Genomic DNA, 23888 nt, shown 5'->3' on the forward strand with positions numbered 1-23888 from the left:
CCTTCGGTTACGAGGTCTCATTGGTCGCCACTAGAGAGAGGATGGATAAAACATAACATAAATGCGGCTGTATCGAGGAATGGTATGTCTGCGTCGATAGAATGAGTGATTAGAGTTGATGGTGCTACTTGGGTATGTGATTTTTCTATGGCAGTGGATAGGCAGATGGCTTTTAAATTTGAAGCTAGAGCTGTTTTAGAGGGTCTCCGCTTAGCATGGGAAAAAAGATCAACACAAGTTGAGTTTGAATGCTACAATGCTCTTAAGTGGAATCTCTATTGGCAGATGAAGCTGTTAACAGTTCGATGGTTGAGCCATGTTTATTACATTGTCTCTTAGGCAAGAATTAGAAGATACGTATCCGTCATGTTCTAATCATGTTCTAAGGGCGTATAATGAAGTTGCAGATCATATGGTTAAGTATATGAATTCTAGCTTTATGAGTTTATGTATGTTTGATGAACCGCCATTATCTATTCAGGGATTGTTGTTAGCTGATTGTAACAGCCTTTGACGGGCTTAAGTGTTGTTTTAATGTAATCGTAGTTTGTTGTTATTTTCTACCCAAACTCTAGCTTGAAAATTTTAAAATTTAACTATAGTTTTCATTTGTCTCTATTAAACCCTAGTTATCATTTTTATTTGGTTTAATTGATAGACTACACCTTAAATTATATTTCTTTTTTCAATTTGATACCTAAATTTTTTATATTACTTAATCACCCCAATTACCCAAAATCTTAACCCTGCTTATTTTATATTAATATTAATATTAATTAAAAACAATTATATTAATAAATAAATAAAAATTCCCTCCCCCATCCTCGTCCCTCTCGGCTCCCTCCCCCACCACAGCTCTCCCCTCCCTATCCCTCTCCCCCACCGTCCCTTCTTTTCTTCCAGTTTTCTCAAAGCCGCCCCTGCACATATTATATTTTCAGTTAAACTACAATCAGAGGAAATGATAATTAAGTAGCAGGATATTTACAAATCTATGAATAATTTAATGGAGGGCAATAAATTGGAATGCAGATATTAGAGAAGGAAAGCATTCTTTCAAACTAATTTAGAGTGACGAATATATCATTGCTGGTTTTAATCAAAGGGTAGAGGTGGTGAGAACTTTGAGGAAACCAAAGAAAACATGACTGGGGCAAGTGGAGTAAGATCTCTGGAGGAAACACCCACATAGGCTGTTGCTGTTGTTTGTTTTGGTTTGGTTTTGATTTCAATCATTATTGAACACAAATATATCCTTGCTTCTAGCACTAGAACAAAGTTTAATATCAGATATATATGCATATCAAAGAAAATCGCAGTTACTTGGCATCCCTGCAATAAGAAACAAGGAGAGGGAGTGGAGAGCGGTGGTGGGTGGGAGGGAGCCTAGAGTGACGGTGGGACGGGGAATATTATTTATAAAATTATAAAATCAGAAAATATAGTGACGTGGCATGATATGAAGGGTTAATAATTTTTTTAAACGGTGGTAAGGTTTGGGATTATTTGGGTAACGGATAAAAAAATTTGAAGTACTAAATTGAGAAAAGAGGTATAACTGAGGGTTCAATTTGTAAATTGAGCCTTTTTGTTATTATAACGTTGTTAAGTGTTTATTTTCCTTTAAAATAAAAACAAAGGGGACAAAAAAAAAAAACCAAACAAACAACGAAAGAAACACTCCACCCAACGACAGCTCTCTCCAATAATTCCTTTTCTTTTTCCCTTTCATTTTAAATTTAGATTCTTGAATTATCCTCCGGTTCGATCTAGTGAACCGCGGGTTTCTCTCCGATCAAAGAAAATATTCTCCAACGAAGAATATCAAAACGGAAATCGGCAGCGGAGGGAAGCCTGAAGAATGTCGGCCGAACAAAAGGAACAAGTCCCAAACCCTAATGTTAACGACAACGATAATTTGAACAGTGAAAGTAAACAAGAAGAACGTCAGTCATCGACGAGAACTCCTTTTACTAATCTCAGCCAGGTCGATGCTGACCTCGCTCTTGCTCGAACCCTCCAAGAACAGGTTTTTTTTTTTTCTTTGGATTTATGTGGAATTTATCCTTTTTTTAATTTTTATTTTATATTTGTCGTAGGAAAGGGCATATATGATGCTTAGCATGAATAATGATGGAAGTGATTATGGGAGTTGGGAGGGTGGAAGCTATTTAAACGATGATGATTTCAATGATCTCCATGATCATGACGATACCGATGACGATGATGATGAGGGGGAATATGATGGCACTGATGCTGGTGATGTGGATGCCTTTGATTTTCATGATCATTCTGAGGATGGGGAGGATGATAATGACGCGAGTGTTGAACTCGATCCGGCTGATTTTTCGAGTGACGAGGCTTATGCTAGAGCACTTCAGGATGCTGAAGAAAGAGAAGTGGCTGCTAGATTGTTGGCCTTAGCTGGGATTAATGATGGTGAGTGTTAATTACTATGGGATTCTTGTTAATTGTTCGAATATATTAAAATGCTAAAGAGTGTTTACGTAAGTTTTACTAATTTGCAGGAGGAACTGTTACCTTAGAGGATCATGGACACGGTGGTAACTCTCAGGTACAAATTATTGTCAGTATGATTCTTGACTCAAGTTCCGTGCTTACATATGAATCTTTAGGTTGGTTTGTGGAAAAAAATTCAATCAAATAAACAGTTTGCAATCTTAGGCTATTTATTGATATCTTAAATCATTGACCTCAATTCCACCTTCTTTGCTAGATGACTCTGTTGGCAACTATCTTTTATCAGAATGGTGATATGAAGTTATCATAATTGTGATATTGCATTTGGAACTGATATAAAGTGGTTGGTTTAAGGTTATCTAGACTTTAGTCTCCATGTAGTTGTAACTTGCATCTACTATTTAAGTTACTCGGGATTGGGTGTGAGTGTTGGATACCAATCTATGTCTGACACAAGTATTTTAATCTTTTCTAAGTTTTTCGATGTACTTACTACTTAGAGGGTCATATTCCCATATCCATGTCCGGATATGCGTCAGACATGTGTTGGACACAAGCGCTTTAAGAAAAATGAAGAGTCCGAGCAGCATAAATGTATTGTGGTTGGATTTTTTGTTTGTTGGTCGTATTAGCTATGGAGAGTAAGTTAACCGGGAATTATGGTTGTCCTACCTTAATGAAAGGTGCTTTTGTTTTACTTGGTGCATATTGTCAATTTTCATACGAGGAATGAGCAAGTAGTTTGCGTCTTTGAATTTGTTTATCTGTTAGGGTAGGTTTGGATGGGCGATTGGGTGTGGTGCGGTGCGTTTAGTTTACTTTTTGTCTCACGCTACAGTGTCTAATCTCACCACCACCGCTGTTTTTACACTAACCGCAAGTAAACGCACCGCCCATCTAAACTCACCTTTAGTCTAATAGTATTTTGTCCCCTTGCTATTAAATGAAATGATTAACTGTTGGCCAGAGAAAGAAAAATGAAATAAAGGAACTGATTTATGTGTTTTATATTATCTGGACATACTTGCATATGTGTTTGTTAATACTTAGATGGCTACATATTTTCCCGTGCCTACAAGGATGTGAAATGCAATAGTATATGAAGAAGCATAATAGACTTAGATGGTTGCATACTTTCCTACATTTGTACAAGGATGAAAATTGCACTAATATATGTGGAAACATAATATTACTTGATGGTTGTCTATTCTTATTTGGTGTTTCTTGTTGGGATCTGGTGATATGTTGGAACAAAGAACCTGTATCAAGTATTTTTAACAGTCGAGTTTTTTCATATTAATGGTGCTGAGAATTATAAATCTGCGCTGCTTGAAAGATGAGGAACATGTTGTGATCGGTTCAGCATTGCAGTGTTCATATGTTAAGGTTCTCAACATTTCTCTTCTTGGAGACCCGTTGTTAGATTATATTTTTACTTGATGCCCATGGTCATTCTTTGCTATCAAGTCCTTTGGAGAATTGAAGCAAGTCTTTACACTGCTCTTTAATGAGATTTGACTTCATGAAATAGTGAATCCATATTCTCAAATTACCTTGACATTTCCGGATAGAACATGAATTCTTCTTCCCTCTTTCTTTTTTCCTTTATTACTGGGGTTTATTATTTCGATTTATTTCAAGTTTTCAGTCTTTTAGTGACGTGTTTGCAGGATACTTGGGAGGAAGTTGATCCCGATGAGCTTTCATACGAGGTAAGCTGTCTTGAAACTTAAGACTCATTTTAACATTTTGCTCAAGCTCTGTTGCTAAGATCAATTCCATCATTCAGGAACTCCTTGCACTCGCTGAAGTAGCTGGAACCGAGAGCAGGGGCCTTTCAGCTGATTCAATTGCCTCCTTGCCTTCACTGATATTCAAGGCAGGAAATAGTCAAACTGGAACCAATGATTCGTAAGTTCGATTGCCATACTCTTTTCTTATGCCTGAACTTTTTTCACTCAATCTTTAAATCTGTTCCCTTGTTTTCAGGTGCGTCATTTGCCGTGTAGACTACGAGGATGGTGACTCCTTAACAGCACTTTCTTGCAAACATTCATATCATCCCGAGTGCATAAACAATTGGTTGAAAATAAACAAGGTATGGTTATTTATATCCTGTTTTAACCGCCTTCCGTTTTATTCATGTCGTATACATGTTAGAACACTGTTTTATACAACCCCATCGTATGTTATATTTTGTATTTTGCCGTGTTTATTGCAGGTCTGCCCTGTTTGTAGTGCCGAGGTCTCGACCTAATGGCGACGTGACTGCTTGTTTTTAATATGCAGAATGTGTCTTCTCTTTTGTATGGGAAAGAAAATAATTTGGTATCAGTTCTCTTTAGTAACTTTTGTGTTGAAACCACCTTTGGAATTAGGTTACTGTCTTTTATGGCGCCTTAGCTGTGTATTTTTAGAGATTTTTTTTTTTTGATAATAGAATCGGAAACATTGAATATAAATTGGACTGGACCAGTTGGTCAAACCGGTTCAGTCCACCGACTATGTAAGAAACATCGACGGCAGAAAAACCCTCAGAATTGCAATCCGATCTATGGGCATGAGTAAACTTATTCATGAGTTAAGTTATTTGTCCAAACTCGAAGGATTGCTTCATGAGTAAACTTATTCATGAGTTAAGTTATTTGTCCAAACTCGAAGAGTTGCTCGAAATATGAAAGGATGTGGACAAGATATGAGGCTCAAAGGGTTTAGACAAAAAGAAACTTAAGTTTGTTTAAAATATGAGTCAAGCTTGAATTTTAAAATTCAAGGCTTCAGTTTGGTTTGTTCTGTTTTTATACTTTTGTAATATATTTTTATATTATATTTTATATCATATAAATTAAATCTATAATAATACAATATTATGTAAATATTTAAAATAATAAATAATATGGATGGGTTTAAAACAAGTTTGAGTTAGCCATTTATAAATATAAACGAGTTTAAATAAAATTTTAGGTTGGTTTGAACTTAGATAAACATAGGTTAGGTCTAAATTTGATTCGCTTCGGCTTGGTTTGGCTCATGAATACTTCTATAAAGAAAGTTAAGGTTGATTGATTTTATTTTTATAAAATTCTAATTTACTCAATCTTTTCAAATTAGAGAATACTAAATGTCATTGAACTCATGCTATTAATTACAATAATCAAGGTTTTAAAATTGGACAGTTAGACATATTGGTCAAGTCATCAATATGTTTGATTTGATTAAATAAATTATTAAAAAATTATAAAAAAATTAATTTAATTGATTTTTTTACTTCAATTTAATTGATCCATATCGTTTTTGAGTTAACCAATTTAATAATTTTTTTACTAATACTCTAATTGATTCCCTACCTAATCAATCCATATAATCCAACTCAAATAACCATAATAGTCAATTTAACCGATATTCAGTGGGTCAGGAGGTTTAAACTTGCACTTTTTCCAAAGTCCCACTCCCCGATAATATTGGAGACACTCACGCAATTTCCAACATTGACATTTATGAACCCACAGAAAAATATCTAAAAATTCACAAATATCTTCCTTCTTTCATCCATACAAACATAATCTCCCTCTCTTTATCCCCTTTCATTTCAATCAAAAACAAACACCCAAATCCCCCAACGAGTAAAATGCCTGCAATATGTTTACCTTTGTACACACCTTCAACTTCAATCATAAACAATACCTTAACTTCGAAACCAAATTCTAAGAATTTGCCTTATCATCATCATCGTCGTCGTCAATCTTTAGCATGTAAGGCTTCGGCCGATTCTCCTTCTTCGATACTCAATTTCGATCTCTACGATCTTTTGGGAATAGAAAGCTCGTCGGATCAATCACAGATCAAAACGGCTTACCGTGCCTTGCAAAAGCGGTGCCATCCTGATATTGCTGGACCAACGGGTCATGATATGGCTATTATACTCAATGAAGCTTATTCGGTTTTGTCTGATCCTGGTTCTCGTTTGGCTTATGACAAGGTTAGTTGCTTATTCTTCTCCACATGTTGCAAATTGATTTACTTGGATTCGGTTGTAAGTTGTGAGTAAAGATATAAGATTAAATTCTGTATAGTATAGAATTAAGATTAAGCTCTACTCAAAATTTAAGGTTTGATATTCAACTTGAGTTTAATCAAACATTAATTTTTAAGCTTAAGCTTAGTTAAGTTCATTTATAACTTTTCCTATTCAAATTCGGCTCAAGCTCGATCGAATATCAATCAATTTTTAAGCTTAAGCTTAGTTTGAGACTTAATTAAGCTCGATTAAGTTCATTTATCACTTTTCCTACTCAAATTTGAATTTAAACTTGATTAAGCTCAAATTTATTTAAGCTCAAACTTATTCATATTTAAACTCTTTCTTTCTATTAAAAATATAATTTCATATCTAAAAATATAGAAATATTCATTGGCTGCTCATTTTACTGTTTTAAAGGAAAAGAAAAATAATTTCTTTAATTAAATTAATTATAAAAGTATATAAATATTAATATAAAATATTTTTTTATTTTTTATTTCTGAATAATAAAATGACCCGTCTCAAGTTAAAAAATGCTAACTCAAGTTCACTTCAAAGCGGATAGCCGAACTCATGAACACCTCTATGAAAATATATTAAAATAAAAATCTCAATCAAGTTCACAATCAGTTTGAGTCAAAGATTATGGTGCTTGAATTTAGCTCGATTAAGATAATTATTTAATTGAATTTGAGTTTTTATCAAATCGAACTCAAATATTTACGAAAACCAATGTCTCATTTAAACCTGAATATACATCAGACAAGGGGACCGGCAACATAGTTCGTAAAATCCTAAGGTTGGGATTCAATGAAAAAGTGCAGGAACAAGCAAAGATGGCAGAGCTTAGGGGCTATACAGGGAAGCCATTATATTCAGTGTGGCTTGGTTCTGAAAGTGAACAACGAGCAGTGTTTGTTGATGAAATCAAGTGTGTTGGTTGCTTAAAATGTGCTTTGTTTGCCGAAAAAACGTTCGCTATCGAATCCGTGTACGGAAGAGCTCGAGTCATCGGTCAATGGGCTGATCCCGAACACAAAATCCTAGAAGCCATTGAAGCTTGTCCTGTTGATTGCATTTCGTAAGTATCTTGATCCCGATCTTGCTTTTCCGCGTTCCATATGTTTAGTATCGAACACGGATACTATCGTGTTCAGATACTCTCTTGTCTTTGAACTTTTTAAACATGACAGAATGGTGGAGAGATCAGATCTTGCGGCATTGGAGTTTTTAATGTCGAAGCAACCTCGAGGAAATGTTCGAGTTGGTGTCGGGAATACGGTGGGCGCTCGTGTCTCGAACATATTTGTCGAAGTAAAGAAGTTTCAAACCAGATATTTTGATGCCATGGACAAAGGTTCTAACAAAGAATCCAAGGTATATAGGCCAATAAATACGTAAAAGTATTACGGAAGATTTTATATTAAAAATCGAATTATATTTTGTCCTCTCTACTAAAAAATGGATAAATTAATTTCTGTATCTTAGATTCAAGAGCAAACTAGTCTTCACGCATAACTGTTTGATTATTCTATCAATCATATCATTTTTTAACAGTAAAAATGAATAAATTTTTTAATAGAAATAGTCAGTTTGCTATTTGATCCGAAGTATATAGATTAATTTGTTTATTTTTTGAGTAAATGGAGCAAAATGTAATCTAACTCTTAATATAATGGTGTTTATGATACAAATACACCGTTTTTAATGAAATGACTGCTACAACTAACTCTGCAATGTTTATTTTAGGAGGCTGACCGTCGTCGAGAAGCAAGGATGTCGGCAATTCATGCGATAAAATCGATTTCAAGATGGTGGTATTGGCAATCACCTAATACCGGTACACCATCGGCCAAGTCTGAACTAAGCTTGACACACATTTCCCGAAAATCATCTGAACCAAACATTAACAAGATCCGTGATGCCGCTGCTGCTAGAAAACAAGTAAGGGAGAGTTCAAAAACGACCAGATCTCGAGCCCCGTCGAGTTATTTGTACGATGACGAGTATTGGATCCCATCAAGACATGCTCTTCCAGCTTCGGTAGAAAACAACTCAAGCTCTAGAGTTGCACCAAAGCCTCCAAAAACTAACCCGAGGAACGAAACGGACAACCGACATTACGGAAAAGATAGAAGGACAAGGAACTCGATAGAATGGGGAATCCCAACGGTGGCTGCAATGGTGGCTGCTGTTATAGTTCGACTACAAGTCGGGGACAGAGTGGCCGGTGAAATAACCGAACACGTTGGTGGCTCGCTGGCACTAACAATGGTTAATAGCTCATGGTCCCAAGTTATTTTAGCAGGGATTACATGGTACTTGATTGCGTCAACCATAGTGGAACTAATAGAAACAATAAGAAATAGATAAGGGATTCACATAGGAAAAACAGAAAATTTTCACACAAATATAAATTGGTTAATTTCTGCTATCAGTCCCTGTATTTTGTGAAAGTTGCAAATTTAATCTCTATACTTCTATTTGATAAAAAAATTTAGTCCTGTACTTTTTAAATTTTGAAAATTTAGTCCTAACCCGAAGAGTAGTAGCTAAATTTATTTAGTAAATTCAATTATTGGCATTGTGTAGATTTTAATCCATTTCTCCACTCGAATCATTCTAAGCTCCTATACTATTTAAATTTTGAAATTTTAATCTTAACATAAATAATAATTATTAACCTATTAACTGAATTAGTAGTGAGTAATATGTAAAAATAAAAATCGATATGATATTATATATATGATTATATATTTGCCACATTTGAATTTAACAATTATCGTTTGCGAATATTGAAATTTTAAAATTTAAAAAGTATAACGACTAAAAACAATTAAATAAAAGTATAAAATTAAATGCATAACATTTACAAGTGTAGGGACTAATAGTAAAATTTAACCTTTTCAATGTCTAATACCGATCAACTAGTTATTTTAACTCTTCATTTTTTTTGAAATACTCGTAAAAGCTACGTAGTTTCACATTCATACAAGCATAGCAACGTAGCATTATTCACATTTAAAGTGTTTCAAAATTGAGATATAATCAGTACCGGTACTTAGTCGAGTAATCTTTCGGAGCAATCACGAGACCGCGACCCTTTCTTGCTCCGCGGTATACAGTTTCGACGATGTCGATGAACTCTTGCTTGTCCTTGAGTGCCCAATTGATTTTGTTGTTGTTTCCGGTGCCGAGATCAATCATGATGTGCTTGTTTCGAAAGAAGAACATGACCGTGGACGGATCGTAAAGCTCGTACATCGTGTTGAACTCGGGCACTTCGGTTATGTCAACGACGTAAATTACGGCAAAGTTCTTTATTTTTTCAGCAACTGAAGCAAGGACTTCATCCATCTGAAAAATGTAAATTAACTTCACCATCATAACTCTAAACGTAACAAAATCAATGTTAAAAAACCCAAACCAGTTCTTTATTAATGGTTTCTTTTTTATATTTAAATAAATGTTAAATAGATATTAAGTTGACTATATATAAACTTTTAATAAATAAAAATATAAATTTATTAAATATTAAATTAAAATAATATAAATATTTTTAAAAAAATTAAAAATAATATGAGCGACCTTAAGATAAGCTTGAATTAAAATGAGTTTAAACAAAATTTTATACTCATATTTTAAGTCGGACCAAACTTAATAAATATAAAATATATTAATGTCATGCTTAAATTTAATCCAAACTCAAACTTAATTGTCTCAAACACTTCTACACCTATACCCAAATGCATATATAATTTTGGCCCAAACAAGACATTACTTCTTAATTCAACCAATTTAATGCTCCGTTTAAAATATGAATTTCAAATTTTGAATTTTAAATTTATTTATTATATAAATGGTAAGAATAGAATGTATGTATTATGAATAAATTAGTTGAGATTTAATATAATATAAAAATAATAATAAAAACATGAATTTGTTAAATAGGTATTTAAAATTTATCATAAATATTATATTTTTAAATAATTTACTACTTAATTTACACTATTTTTTAAATTCAAATCTAGATTTTAAAATCCTAATTTTCAAAAGCAACCTAGAGATAATTAATGCAACTCATGCATATATCACCTGCAGACTGCAGCCATTACATTCTCCATGCATAACCGATTTTATAAAGCAGGACTTTCCTTTTCTTGAAGTGTCTTTCCTATCTCTTCACATACATACATACACATCCAGATATTAGCAAAACAAAAAGGGATAATTTTTTTTTTCACTTTGGTACTTAAACTTAGTAATTACAATCATTTTAGTCTTTTAACTTGAATCCTGTCAAAAATTTATAATCTTGTTAGTATTACTGAAATCGGATCGAAAACTAATTGATATAACTGTTTAAACAAAAAAATTGAACAGACTGACTCGAAAAATGCCTGAACCTGGTAAAAATAAAAATCGAGACAAAAACCAATAGTTGAACAGATTAAACATGTCTATTTTTTAAATGTTTATGAATTTTTAATCATTTATTCAATTACTGTTAATGCAACAATTAAATAGATTGAACTAGTATCGAGAATTGATGAGTTGACCTATTTAATCACCAATTCGATTATTAAAAAATTGAATGCATCAATACCACATTATAATTTTTTAAAATTTTTGACTTAATTACATTATTCCATGGTTAAGACTCAACCTGGCCGAAGTAACTAAGAACTCCGAATAGAAGTGAGAAGATTATTGAAATGTCAAAACTATTTCGATATATTTTTTTTGGTCATTTTTTTGAATTGCACATACTTTGTTCTTCCCTTTCTTTTTTCCAACCCATTCTTTCCTTTGAATTCTTTGTTTTTGTCTTTATTTTATCTCTTTAGACGAAATTTCAACTTCATAAACTAAAGTGGATAAAAGAAATTCAGGTATAAAAAATCAAGGAGCAAAAATTATACCAAACAAAAATTCTATATAAGAATAATCCAAAAACCAGTTCATCGCCATTGCAGACAGACTCCAAACAGAATTATCATACAACTAAGGTTAAAGGTAACAAAGCTCAGTGTTTTAAGGAATCGATCATTATGCATAAGTTTATATATTACTAGGATTCAAACTTCAAAGAGTGAGTGAGTTTGATCGTAATTTTATTTTTTGAAGTTTTCCATGTATTTAAATGTTAAAAGCTTAATGAAGTTCATATCAATGTTACGAAAACATAATTTATTGAAATCGAAAACATTTTCTGAAACATATATATAATTCTAAATAAAATTTGAAATTTGTGAATTATCTGTCGTGAATCAAATCAATTTTTAAAAAAAGCTGGAAAAACAACATAGTTCATAAGGTAATGGCGTATCGTAGGTACCTGCATGCAAGTTTCGTCCCAATCATGGCCGAAACGGATGATGACGACGCGTTCTTCTTCGGCGAGGATGGCCTGATCGACGGCCCACCCCGAATGCAAGTGCGGCAACAGGTACGACATCGTTTTTCTCCCTTTCTTATCAGTCTTTTTTGCTTTAATCTTCCCCCTTCCCTTTGGCTTGTCCTCTGAAAACCATGGAAATCTGAATTTTTTTTATTTATATAGAAAATGGTGCTATGGGCATGGCGACGAAGGAAGGCTCTGGAAAGGTCCTCAGCCTTCTACACTCTGCGTGTAAAATTGGTTTGCGATCTCCCGCCCGCTAAAATCATGCCACGTGTTTAGTTTGTCGATCACCTGTCTTAAGTAGATTCGTCTTGTCCGTTGACTCTTTTTTTTTTTTTTAATTTTACAAAGGGTTAATATAATATTTGATACCTATTTATTCCGATTTTTTACAAAGGAAAATATGAAATTTTGTTAAGGCTTGGTTTTAGTGTTAATTGATGATGTTTCTTTAGATGGTATTCTGTTGTTTAATTAAAGACATTGGTTGTTCTCACCGTGAGCAATTGATTGGTACCAGATTAGTTACATGTTAAAGTACTTCGAAAATTCCTATATTATAGAAATTGTATCAAATTAACCCTCTATTATTAAATAGATCAATTTAGTCCTTATATTTCAAATTGTAATAGAATTAACATGTATTGTATTTTAGAGATTGTATCAAATTAGTCCCTCTATTATTTTTTTCACTTTGAATATATTAACTTTGTTAGGCAGTAAATAATATTTTTATACAGTAAATGGTAACTTTATTCCAATTTCACATTATTTGCTTCATTTAAAAATAGAAAGATTAATTTGATCAAGTCTGGACCTCTTGGGTACATTCAGCATTAATATATACTTATCCGCTATTAGGAGGCTCAATTGTAGTAAAAGAATTTGAGATGTAGCTGGGGAATATGGTGAAGTTGATAGGGAGCTAATCGAGAGCGGCTTTGTTTTTACGAGCGGACATTGGCATCGACAATCCGTCAAAAAACGATGCTGTAATGGCGGCGGTTGAAAGTGGTTGTAAATCCGGCTTCCGGCTCCATTTAGGCGCTGTCATGGGGGATGATAAACTAGTACTACCATCTTGATCTTGCAAATTCGACGTACTATATGATTTCCTCACTGCAGAAAATTTATCAACCACGAAACCGTCTCCGATACCTATTGAAGCGGGATTGAACCCTACCTCGGCATCGATTAATAAATTAGTACGGCTTGCTGCTTTGGTTCTTAGTGCCAAGCCTTTCGATGTTATCGTGGAAAACCCTCCGGTGCTGGTGTTATCTTCCAATAGCTTTTCAGGGGTACAGTCGGCCTCCGATTTTGGCCGCCTTTTGAACAGTTTCTCATTCGACTTATCTTCACTTTCTTTAGCAGCTTCTACAACAGACATGACATTGGTTCCGACTTCACCATTTTCATCAAAAAATGCATTAGCTTTGTTTTTACAATTCCGATGAAGCTTCAAAGATGGGTAGGAAGCAGAGGAGGGTTTCAAGAACGGACTATCGTCCGGAAAATGAGTTTCCCCTTTCCTGTATACCGCCATCTCGAAACCTTCGGGTACCGTATTTCTTTCTGTCGATTTAAGGGCATAGAAACCTTGCAATGATGACATTGCAGGAGAGACCCTTCGATGAGTCGTTTTCAACGACTGGAACGAATCGAGCAAATCGGGAGGCAAATGTTGGGCCGTCGTTTGGTTCACATTGTTTTGTCTGCAAAAAGAGTTATCACACAGAGATAAGTCCAAGATGCATAACTTAAAAAAATCTTCAGTCGTAGAAAACTAGACTGAAACATCGAGTCCGGAGTTCTCAAGAACAGGTTCCTCGATACATAAAACTTTCATAATCAGCAACTAATGAATAGTACAAGAATGTGTTTTCCGAATTGGTCAATTTTGAGAAGAATTTTTTCATAACCAAAAGAAATTCTAAAATCAAACAAGTGAATGCACTTTCATTATGTTTTGCAACAGTATAATCTAATTTAAGCTTCTTACTACATTAGTGTATATATAAAGAAAGAACAAAAAGTGCATCAAAGGGTTTGAGAAATGCATACCCACAAATTAACCATTCAATTCAAAATCATAAGAAAGCATCACAACAAATCATGAAGCTTAACATACAAAGGTGCAAAAATGAAACTTACAACTAATTCTAGCAACCATCAAAATGAATAGTTAAACGGTAAAAGTATCATAGAGGCCCTTGTATTATTAGGAGTTAGATTACATTTTACCCCTTTTAAAAAATTAGTAAATTAGCCTTTGTACATTAGATCAAAGAGCAAATTGATCCATCTATTAAAAATTTCACCTATTTCTGTTGTTAAAATTTTGTCTTTATACGTCAACATGAGGTACACATGACATGTCACATATTAAAGTTTGGTTATTTCGTTAGCTACGTCAGTTTTTATTAATACAAATGGATCAAATTTTTAACAAAAAGGACTCATTGGCTCTTTGATTTAATGTATAGGGACTAATTTATCTTTTTTTTTTAGTATAAGAGACAAAATGCAATTCAATTTTTAATATAAAGACTTCCATGATACTTTTACCTAAGTTAAACAGCCCATAGAACAATTCGTATTGGAATTATAAGAGAAATAAGGTGTAATACCCTATTGCTTCGCAACCATTTGACGAGCAAGGCGACGGCGGATGCCGCCCTGGTAAAGGAATCTGAATTGACTTAAGAGCAAACATTTGAAAATCTGTAACCAGACCGTTCATCTTTTTTATATCAGCTACCTGATTATTTCACACACATAGCAGCAGCAATTTGTCAATACCTAGACAAACTATAAATTATAAAAAGCCTAACTATGAATCATATAAGGTTAAAAGGCAAATTAGTCCCACTATAAAAGTAAGAAGTTTAATCCTCCTATATTTACTTTTGAAGCAAAAATAAAATTTTAAGTGGAGATAAACATAAACATTATAATATATTTACTTGTTTGATTTTGGTTAAATGTGGGGTAAAAGTAACATGGAGGAGTTAATTGCATTTTCTCTTTTACTCAAAAATGAGTAAATTAATCTTTATATGTTAGATCAAAGAATAAATTAGTTCTATTAAAATTTTATCAATTTCTACGGTTAAAAATTAGTTCTATAAAAAAATCAATTTCTAATATTAAAATTGGTTCTATTCATTATTATACGCTAGTTCAAAGAGCAAATTAGTTCTATTAAAAATTTTATCAATTTCCACTGTTAAAAATTAGTTCTATAAAAAATAGTTTAATTGGTTCTATTAATAATTATACGCTAGTTCAAAGAGCAAATTAGTTTTATTAAAAATTTCAACAATTTACTCGGTTATCTAATGTACCGCGTTAATTTGCTATTTGTTTTAGTATATGGTGTAAAATACAATCTAACTTCTAGTACAAGGGCTCATGGTACTTTTACCTTAAATGTGCAATATAATAAATAAACTTTGATTTTATATAATTATATATGAATTTTTATATAATTTATTTTTCACAAACTATTAATAATATTGCTATTGATATATCACCATTTTTCTTTACATATTCCATGCACATATAATCATACGTAGAGTTACACCAAATTCAAGATTATGTTATAATTTATATATAAATTAAATATTTATAAAGAAAAAAAACCTAAAATTCAACATTTTAAAAATATGATAAGGACTAAATTACTCAATTTTTAGGTCAATTTAAAACACCACAAATTAATATTGTCTTTTACATTTTACCGATTTGCTTCAAAATTAAATGCATTTGAACTAAATTGCTATAAAGATTGATTTGCACTAAACAAGTTATAAAGTATAAAAATAACAAAAGAACTACCACAAAATCCTAAATTATTAATTTAAAGGATGAAAATTAATTACCTCAACGCCGTACTTGATGGCGACGCCGGCCATAGTATCGAACCGGGAAACGGGATGTTCAATGTAACCATTACCCCGTAACGACGGATCCGGCGAACTTTGATCCCTTTCTTTCTCTAAAATACTGTAATCGTTGCAAATTTCACTGTATATTCCATTCGCGCTGTAACTGTAATCTCCATTGGCAATGCTATTACACCTTTCTCTTTCCATCTGCAATTTCCAAATTTCCTTCTTTTTTAAAAACACAAATTCCCTATTTCATTACCCTAATTTCATCACTCCCCCTTATTCGATCTTCCATACTCCATTTTTTTTTGTTGTTGAATCGAAACTTAAAGAATCTAGAACATTGAGAACAGGTAAACTAATTGTTCCTTTTTAAATTTCTATCGAATTGATTGAAAAATCAAAATTAGACCCTTAAGTTAATTTTAAAAACCTTAGATCTGTATAAAAAAAGAAAGAAAATAAAATAAATAGAAAAAGCCTTCAAATTAGGAAACTGAATTAACAAAAAATAAAATAATTACTGTGAGGATAATAGAAAATAAAAAGAAATGGAAACCTTTAATCGTATATGAGACTTTCTCTTAATAAAATATTGTTTTCTTTCTTTCTTTCTCTTAAAAGTATGATTATCAGTATTAAACTCAAAATTCCTCAATTAAATTAGCAAGTTTTGACCATGAAAATTTATAAAATTCCTATTTTAACTTCTGAAAATTGTCAACGAAAGTTCTAAAAAAATTAAATTTCGGTGTTAATCTCCAAATAGAAGTTGGTGATCGATTAGAAATATGGGCGAGTTGATCTTTGGCTTATCTACTCAAAATTGTTCCGACGGTAAATATAAAAAATATAATTATTTTAATTATAATTACATTATAATTATTTTAATTAAACAAATTTTATAAAATATATTTAAAATCTAGACAAATATTTATACTACACATCAAAGTATAATGAATTTAATGAAACATAGGAAGTAATTATAAAATATACATAACCAAATTTTTAAATTTGTAAATAATAAAATTACGAAAATATGAACTAATGAAATTAACTATCATAAAAAATATAACTAAAATTCCAAATCCAAATAAAATACACTTAAAATAATATAATCGACTTCAAAAATAATTTCAATAAAAATTTAACATTAACAAAAATAATAAATTTTAATTTGTAAATTAAAAGTATTTTCGTCATTTACTATGATACGGATCAAAGAAGAGTTTAATATTAACAAAAATTAATTATAATAGTTAACAATAAATAAGACAATAAAACAAAATTGAATATTATAAATATTGCAAAATATATAAATGGTTTGAAAACAGTGTATTCCAGATAGACACTAGACAAATGGGAAAATTCTAGTACAAGGCATATAATAATAAAACTGTGAGATTCAACATACTAGTTAATAAAGATCTTAATCTAAACCAAAACCAATTCTTTTTGGTACATGACCAAAAACAATTAAGCAGAGCTAATTGGAACCTCCCACTTCATTAATCCTCATCATTAAAAGTAGTCTTCCTTCCTGCATTTCAAATAAATTATAATTTGATTTAGCAATAATACAAAATCCCGGTATTTAATTGGTCTAAACCCCTTTTTCTCAAGTTTCCAGGTTTAAACCAAGTTCGGCTCATTAATCTCGTATTCATAAAGATGTAGGATTCCCCCAGTTGAACCAATCCCAATAATGTCTGAACCGAACCAGTTTGGACCAGGAACCAACCAAAGTACCAGTCCAAAAAATTATTTTGAACCAGTTAAAACCCGAAACTGGTACAAACAGGTTGAACCAGTTAAACCGGGTTTTTTATTTTTAATGATTTTTTAAACAAGCTAAATGGTCCAACCAGGACCACCAATCGAATTCTAACTACTGGTCATGTATTTTAAACACTAAGAAAAGCAAAACATGCTGGAGTAAAATAATAATACCTGTGCCAGCAGCAGCAAGGTTTGGCTTATTATAAGGTGTTCCACGTCCACCTCTGCCACCGCCAAACCGACCACCACCACCACGCCTACCACCGCGGCCACCACCATCCCTTCCTCCCCGACCACCGCGACCTCCACGGCCACTGCCATCCCTTCCTCCACTCCATCCACCACTCCTACCACCACCTCTTCCACTGCCAAAATCGCCTTTAGGCTTTGCCTCATCCACGGACAAGGATTGATTATTAAGTTTTGATCCATCAAGTTCTAGAGCTTTGTTCAAACTACCCTCATCTTTGAAATCCAAGTAAGCAAAACTGCAAATTGATTTGCATATGATCAGATATGGAGTTCCACTAGAAATAAAATGCATACTTCCAAGATCTTACTCGGGTGCAACTGTGGAATATAGTATGCGTTTAAGACGGGCATTATAGGAGGGACATGACCATTCTCAAATACGGTACAAGAACTTCCATCTATGTTACTTGAAAAAGGTTTTAATGTATAGGAGGATCCTTGGATGGTAATATCCTTGTATACTCGTAACCCAAGAGAGGTATATGGCATCATTTGAGGATACTCAAAGATGAAATAACAGCAGCATATATTTTCATAATACTAACCCTTTCACAGCACCGGAATCCCGATCTGTTGGTATAGCCACCCTAGAAATCTCTCCACAAGAACCAAAGTGTTCTTGCAAGGAATTCCTGATCTGCAAATGTTTCAGGCACAACAGATATAAATACAAACAAATTCAGGAAAACAGGTGGAGGAAGAACAGAGCAACCGAAACTAATATTTAAAGCAAACATCTAACCGTATCCTCATCGAGTGATGCATCAAGTCCTTTGACGAATATTGTTCGAGATTGACCTTTTCCACCTTTCTGGAATGAATTGTTCCCATTGCTGTAAAAGGAAGGTGCAGGAAATCGGTTGAAAACATTAATTGAATTAAATAGCTACTTCTAATCAAGGGTCCACAAGATATATATATACACAGACACCAATTCACAAATTAAAGTAGGGAAAACTTACCCACTGTATGGTGTATATGCACCCCTTTCACGAGCCAAATCAAGTCTAACAGCACGGTTCATCAAATATTCCCCATTCAACTCCAGGGCCTGAAAAGGGGATGATGTTAGTTAATAACTTTACAACAGCTATATAGCCCATGCATATAGGATCGATTTTTTGAAGTTATGACATTCACAAGCATGCAAGTCATATGCTTGCAAAATATGCTATTACATATGCAAGAACTCGACACAAAAACATTAACCAATTACTAGCAGAATACACAAACAAAAAGTTAGCTTATGCATTAGATATCTATGTTATAAATACAAGAAACCTACTTTCTGTGCAGCCTCTGCAGTGGCAAATTCAACATGTCCATAGCCCTTAAAGTTCCCCTCAGCATCAGAGGAAAAACGAACTTCGACGACTTCACCAGCATCTTTAAAGAAATTCCTTCTGCAGTGTATAACATAGAGAAGATGAAATATATATTCCAAAAAAGATAAATTTAGAGGGACCAGAGAACCTAAACATACACATCAGCATCTTCAATTTGAAAGGATAAGTTTCCAACAAACAGTGTCTTCGATCCTGTGGATTGGGTTTGAGGAGTTACAGGTGTTTGGGGCTGCAGAAAAACGATGATCAGATTCTGACCAACTTGACAAAATGATCAATAACTCAACAGGAAACTAGTACTTACAGCTTTCTTTGCAGACTTCAAGTCCTGCTTGGCAGGTGTTGTAGCATCGACCATTTCCACATCTGTGTCCTGATTCCAATATAGAAGTACAATAATGCCTTGAACAATCATTACAACCTACAAAAAGTGTCATACAGAAGATAGGTTCCTAAAAAAATTGTACTTTTTTCTTTGGAGCTTCTTCTTCGTCACTTTCTTCGTCATCATCTGATCCCTCAGATTCTTCCTCTTCACTACTGCTTGCTTTTTTAGCAACTTTAGCCTCTTTCTTAGGAGCCTACAGTGTGAAATAAACAGATTGCCAAATTAGTACAAGTTAAATAGAAAGTTAACAGTAACCAGATACACCTCATTCTTCAAACGATAAAGCACACCTCTTCATCCTCAGACTCACTGTCATCAGAGGAGTCACTGCTGGAATCCTCAACCTTCTTGGGGGGAGGAGCAGAAGCTTTCTTCACAGCAGGTGCTTTCTTTACATCCTAGATTAGTGCAACAGCATCAATAACATATATGAAATAAATAAATAAATTGAACCGAGAACCATATGAATGAGACATCACACCTCTTCATCAGATTCCTCCTCAGAGCTGCTATCGCTAGATTCAGTTTTAGGCTTTGCAGTTGCTGAAGGTATGTTCTTTGGAGGAGGTTTCTACACAAGTATATATATTCAGTTAGTGGAATTATAAAGATTGATAATAACTAAATACCAGCAGAAAATATGGGTCTTATAAGGACCCCTAGTCTATTATAGGCATCCCAACACTCACAACATCTTCATCCGAAGAGCTGTCACTTTCTGAACTATCACTAGACTCCTTTTTATTAACAGCAGTTGGTGCTTTCTTAGGAGCAGGCTTTGATTTTTCCTGCATATACAAAACATTACATTTATAAGCTAAACTTTTTAAAACAAACTCCAAATCAGATTGAAAAGCAACCATCATTCAACAATCCAGCACTTACATCATCTTCATCCGAGCTGCTTTCTTCATCTGAAGAATCCGAAATCTCTCCTTTCTTAACAGGTGCAGCACCATTTTTAGCAGCTGCTACTTCTTTTTTTGCAGCAGGCTCCTATAAATCAAAATTCAACAATAAAGATAAATTCAAGATATTCTATAGCAATTCTTACATTCTATCTATACTATTTGTCTCAATACTAACATCATCCTCATCAGAATCATCGTCAGAAGAAGAATCCGAACTGCTATCAGCTTTCACTGTCTTAGCAGCTGGAACAGCAGCCTTTTTAGCAACTGCAGGCTTTGTATTCTTGGCAGGAGCTTCCTGTAAAACCAAAAAATTGAATGTCAACAATCACAAAACGGAACATCCTCCAACCACACTAATATTAGTGTTACTCGGACTCTATTTTCCCTTTTTAAGTACTGCATCCGACACATGGACTCACACCCTTAGTCCAAATTACATAGGAGCATAATACTCACTTCATCAGAGGATGAACCTTCCTCGCTACTCGAGTCAGAAGAATCAGAACTACTAGCTTGTTTTGCTTTCTTTGCAGGTACAGAACCATTCTTCACGACAGCAGCCTGTTTCTTCACTGGTGCAGGTTCCTGGACAAAACAAAAACAAAAATACATAGCAAAAACAGATACAAATGTACCTTCACATGCTTCATTTTACTATTCGATGAATGCATAGCCTAGGTACTTAAAAGAGAAATGGGAGCTAAAAGCTCATGAAAAGTGAACTATCAGCATAAATCAATATCATGAACAAATACATAATCATAGTTGGTTTTCGCATACATCTTCGGATTCTGAAGAGTCATCGGAAGAATTACTAGTTTCCTCCTTCTTCTTCTGAGTCTTAGCTTCAACCTCTTTCTTCACAATAGCCTGTGCCACTCCATCGTTTTTCTTCTGCTTCTTTGCAGCCACTTGTTTTTCAGGAGTTTCTTCAGCATCTCTCTTACCTATACAATCAAAAAAATACATGAAAAACAAAAACAAACCAAAAAGTGAATTGTTTCCCAAACACAAAGAACAATAAAAACCATAAAGCAACCAGTTCTCATACAACGAAAATCATTCTAAAAATCTTGAAACTTTATCACACATTATGGGTTATACAACAAACACATATTTAAAACTCAAAACCCAACAACAAAAACATATTTAAAACTCAAAACCCAACAACAATAATTAAATAAAAATAAATACCTTTCTTTCCAGACTTAGGAGGAGCTACAGCAGGAGCTGCTTCAACCTATGAAAAAAGAACACAAATTTAAGCCATTAAAAACTACTTAGAAGAAAAACACATTAAACCAACTGGAGAATCTTTTAATAAAATGAAAGAAAAGAAAAAAGAGTACTTTGGGGGTTGATTTCTTGCTTGATTTTCCCATAGTTTAAGAAGAGTTAAAGAGATTTTCAAAACTGACTTATGATTTTTATGGGATTAAAAGAGAGATATAAGAAACAGCGGCTGAATATCAGCAAAAGAAGTTACAAAAACCCTACTTCAAAGAGGATATTTTTGGAGTTTGGAGGTTTAGGGTTTTGTGAGGGGAAGAGTCGATAGAAAGTAAGGATTATATAGTGGTGGGTGTCAATGTGTATTAAACATTGCCAAAGTGGGCGTTAGGGTTTTTGCATGTCCGCATCAAATTGAAGCGGTTGAATTGCACGTGTAAATGACAGTGCTCAACCGGGCCGCCCTGCCTGACCCGGGTGGCTTGATTTATTTTGGGATGGGCTTCTGTTTAATATTTTTAATTTTCGGTCAGTCCGGCCCGTTTTATTATGCTGTTTAAAAAATAATATATAAATAATTTTATATTGATGTTTGTATAGAGAGGTAATTATGGGTCGGGCCATAATAAATTTAGTCCTGTATTGTAGGCCCAGGCCTAGCCTAAAAAAATAAATTTTAAATTTTGTCCAAGCCCAGCTCGCCCGTATTATTTTTATATCAAAATAAATTTAATACATTAAATAAATTAAAAATATTATACTTAAATAACACTAAGATAAATGTAACTTAACGTGTAAATGCCTCTAAAATAGTAGCAAAACTAACAATAGCAAGAGTTATAAAATATTCAAACAATAATAACAAAATAATAGCAATATGATAGTAAAATGGTTGCAAACAGTGGCAAAATAATGGAGAAACAGTAGCAAAACAACAACAGTTTTTTCTTTACAAAGTCGAGTCAAGCCAAGCCAGGCTCAGGCTAAAAAAAGCTTACTCGAGACCCAACTCATTTTCTAAACGGGTCTTTTTTTTTGTCCAAACTCATTTTTCAAGCCTATATTTTTACTCAAATCCTCCTACTTTTCAAATAGGCTACCAACCTAACCCATGATAAGTCTATTTATGTATTTTTATAATTAAATTTAAATAGACAGCGTAATAGACCATTGAACAGCTCAAACTCGGGCTTAGAAAAATTTTGGAATCAAGCCTAGGTTCAGCACAACTCATTAAAACTTCTTACAGTCTCCATGGTTACTAAATACTAACGGTGGGTATTCTTTTTTAATATATATAGGCAATTAAATGAAAATGCAATACTATGAGTGAAAATACCTACGAAGTCTCTCTATTATAAGGACTAGATTAAATTAATTTATTTATTAATAAATAGAACAATTTAATTATTGTATTGTTACGATAATCACATAAAGCTAAATCGAAATAGAGTTAATATTCATTGTTTGAAAAATTACTTGAAAAATCATTTTTTCAGTTAAACTTCAAAATAAAAATCACTTCCCATAAAAAGCATTTAATTAATGTGAATCTTTTACATTTTTAAACTTATTGTTAAATAATTTAATATACTTTAATTATTTAATACGATAAACTCATGCATCACACGGCAATGAAACTAGTACAATATAATTTAATTTAATTGACAGTCAATTTTAATCTCTCTTCATTGATATAATTGTTATTAAATTTAAACGCATATCTTAATATTAATTTTAACATTATTAATATAATACTTAATCTCGTCACTATATTAATTAATCACATCGAATTTATTATTTTTAATATGTTGAAGTCAATCTCACTATCCCTCCAAAAACAACTTAATGAGCATATCAATGTGGCTTTCACACTCCACCAATCCTGCAATGAAAGACCATAATGTTGTTGGACAGACAAAATGGCCATCCTGCATATCTGCCTAGCCAAAGGAATTAACCAATCATTCTGCATAACCGACATTAAATTTTAGAATGTTTAGTTTAAATTTTTAAAATTTTAAATATTTAATTAATATTTTAAAAATTTTAAAGGGTTTGATGAGAATTTATAATAATTAAGATTTATTTTAAAATAAAAGTTAAAATTATCAAAAAAATTTAAGAGAATTAGATTTAAAATTTTAGGAACCTAATTAAAATTTTCATAAATTTTGAAG

The 23888-nt window shown here is 32.9% G+C and overlaps 5 protein-coding genes across 6 annotated transcripts; 2 read left to right on the top strand and 3 right to left on the bottom strand.

Moving 5' to 3' along the window:
- Positions 1-1643: 1643 nt before the first annotated feature.
- Positions 1644-5066, top strand: LOC105773899 (E3 ubiquitin ligase BIG BROTHER-related). The gene is made up of 7 exons (XM_012596098.2): positions 1644-2029; positions 2100-2439; positions 2529-2575; positions 4152-4193; positions 4271-4392; positions 4471-4579; positions 4703-5066. The coding sequence occupies exons 1-7, from the start codon at positions 1862-1864 to the stop codon at positions 4736-4738; spliced, it is 864 nt and encodes a 287-aa protein (XP_012451552.1). The 5' UTR covers positions 1644-1861; the 3' UTR covers positions 4739-5066.
- Positions 5067-6004: 938 nt separating this feature from the next.
- LOC105773873 (chaperone protein dnaJ C76, chloroplastic) lies at positions 6005-9039 on the top strand. The gene is made up of 4 exons (XM_012596053.2): positions 6005-6460; positions 7327-7583; positions 7696-7879; positions 8252-9039. The coding sequence occupies exons 1-4, from the start codon at positions 6110-6112 to the stop codon at positions 8873-8875; spliced, it is 1416 nt and encodes a 471-aa protein (XP_012451507.1). The 5' UTR covers positions 6005-6109; the 3' UTR covers positions 8876-9039.
- A 339-nt stretch (positions 9040-9378) lies between these two features.
- Positions 9379-12160, bottom strand: LOC105773908 (thioredoxin-like protein YLS8). 2 transcript variants are annotated; one of them, XM_052627278.1, is made up of 3 exons: positions 11841-12160; positions 10598-10682; positions 9379-9859 (listed from the first exon to the last, which is right to left on the bottom strand). In XM_052627278.1, the coding sequence occupies exons 1-3, from the start codon at positions 11864-11866 to the stop codon at positions 9551-9553; spliced, it is 420 nt and encodes a 139-aa protein (XP_052483238.1). In that variant the 5' UTR covers positions 11867-12160; the 3' UTR covers positions 9379-9550. The 2 variants fall into 2 exon arrangements, with proteins under 2 accessions (XP_052483238.1, XP_012451563.1); XM_012596109.2 differs by lacking the exon at positions 10598-10682 and having other exon boundaries at positions 11841-12157.
- Positions 12161-12673: 513 nt separating this feature from the next.
- LOC105773882 (uncharacterized) lies at positions 12674-16218 on the bottom strand. The gene is made up of 3 exons (XM_012596066.2): positions 15791-16218; positions 14537-14667; positions 12674-13621 (listed from the first exon to the last, which is right to left on the bottom strand). Exons 1-3 carry the CDS (start codon positions 16001-16003, stop codon positions 12832-12834), a joined length of 1134 nt encoding a protein of 377 aa, XP_012451520.1. The 5' UTR covers positions 16004-16218; the 3' UTR covers positions 12674-12831.
- An 853-nt stretch (positions 16219-17071) lies between these two features.
- LOC105773860 (nucleolin 1) lies at positions 17072-22046 on the bottom strand. Its single transcript, XM_012596024.2, has 18 exons — positions 21828-22046; positions 21673-21718; positions 21259-21425; positions 20935-21063; positions 20651-20773; positions 20450-20560; positions 20254-20352; positions 20046-20135; positions 19855-19962; positions 19644-19757; positions 19481-19549; positions 19314-19405; positions 19116-19233; positions 18793-18881; positions 18573-18663; positions 18376-18467; positions 17750-18066; positions 17072-17339 (listed from the first exon to the last, which is right to left on the bottom strand). Exons 1-18 carry the CDS (start codon positions 21858-21860, stop codon positions 17308-17310), a joined length of 1920 nt encoding a protein of 639 aa, XP_012451478.2. The 5' UTR covers positions 21861-22046; the 3' UTR covers positions 17072-17307.
- Positions 22047-23888: the final 1842 nt, after the last annotated feature.

Source organism: Gossypium raimondii, chromosome 1, assembly GCF_025698545.1.
Source record: "Gossypium raimondii isolate GPD5lz chromosome 1, ASM2569854v1, whole genome shotgun sequence".
In the NCBI taxonomy this organism is placed as follows: Eukaryota; Viridiplantae; Streptophyta; class Magnoliopsida; order Malvales; family Malvaceae; genus Gossypium; species Gossypium raimondii.

Coding starts and splice junctions, on each gene's coding strand:
- LOC105773860 (XM_012596024.2), bottom strand. CDS start 21,860: ATGGGAAAATCAAGCAAGAAATCAACCCCCAAA. Junction 19,406..19,480: donor TGAAGTCTGCAAAGAAAGCT/GTAAGTACTAGT, acceptor GTTTTTCTGCAG/CCCCAAACACCTGTAACTCC. Junction 18,468..18,572: donor CATCACTCGATGAGGATACG/GTTAGATGTTTG, acceptor AAACATTTGCAG/ATCAGGAATTCCTTGCAAGA.
- LOC105773873 (XM_012596053.2), top strand. CDS start 6,110: ATGCCTGCAATATGTTTACCTTTGTACACACCTTCAACTTCAATCATA. Junction 7,584..7,695: donor TGTCCTGTTGATTGCATTTC/GTAAGTATCTTG, acceptor TAAACATGACAG/AATGGTGGAGAGATCAGATC. Junction 7,880..8,251: donor GTTCTAACAAAGAATCCAAG/GTATATAGGCCA, acceptor TGTTTATTTTAG/GAGGCTGACCGTCGTCGAGA.
- LOC105773882 (XM_012596066.2), bottom strand. CDS start 16,003: ATGGAAAGAGAAAGGTGTAATAGCATTGCCAATGGAGATTACAGTTAC. Junction 14,668..15,790: donor CCATCAAGTACGGCGTTGAG/GTAATTAATTTT, acceptor TGAAATAATCAG/GTAGCTGATATAAAAAAGAT. Junction 13,622..14,536: donor AATGGTTGCGAAGCAATAGG/GTATTACACCTT, acceptor CTCTTTTTGCAG/ACAAAACAATGTGAACCAAA.
- LOC105773899 (XM_012596098.2), top strand. CDS start 1,862: ATGTCGGCCGAACAAAAGGAACAAGTCCCAAACCCTAATGTTAACGAC. Junction 2,440..2,528: donor CTTAGCTGGGATTAATGATG/GTGAGTGTTAAT, acceptor ACTAATTTGCAG/GAGGAACTGTTACCTTAGAG. Junction 2,576..4,151: donor GACACGGTGGTAACTCTCAG/GTACAAATTATT, acceptor ACGTGTTTGCAG/GATACTTGGGAGGAAGTTGA.
- LOC105773908 (XM_012596109.2), bottom strand. CDS start 11,960: ATGTCGTACCTGTTGCCGCACTTGCATTCGGGGTGGGCCGTCGATCAG. Junction 9,860..11,840: donor GGGACGAAACTTGCATGCAG/GTACCTACGATA, acceptor TACATTTTTCAG/ATGGATGAAGTCCTTGCTTC.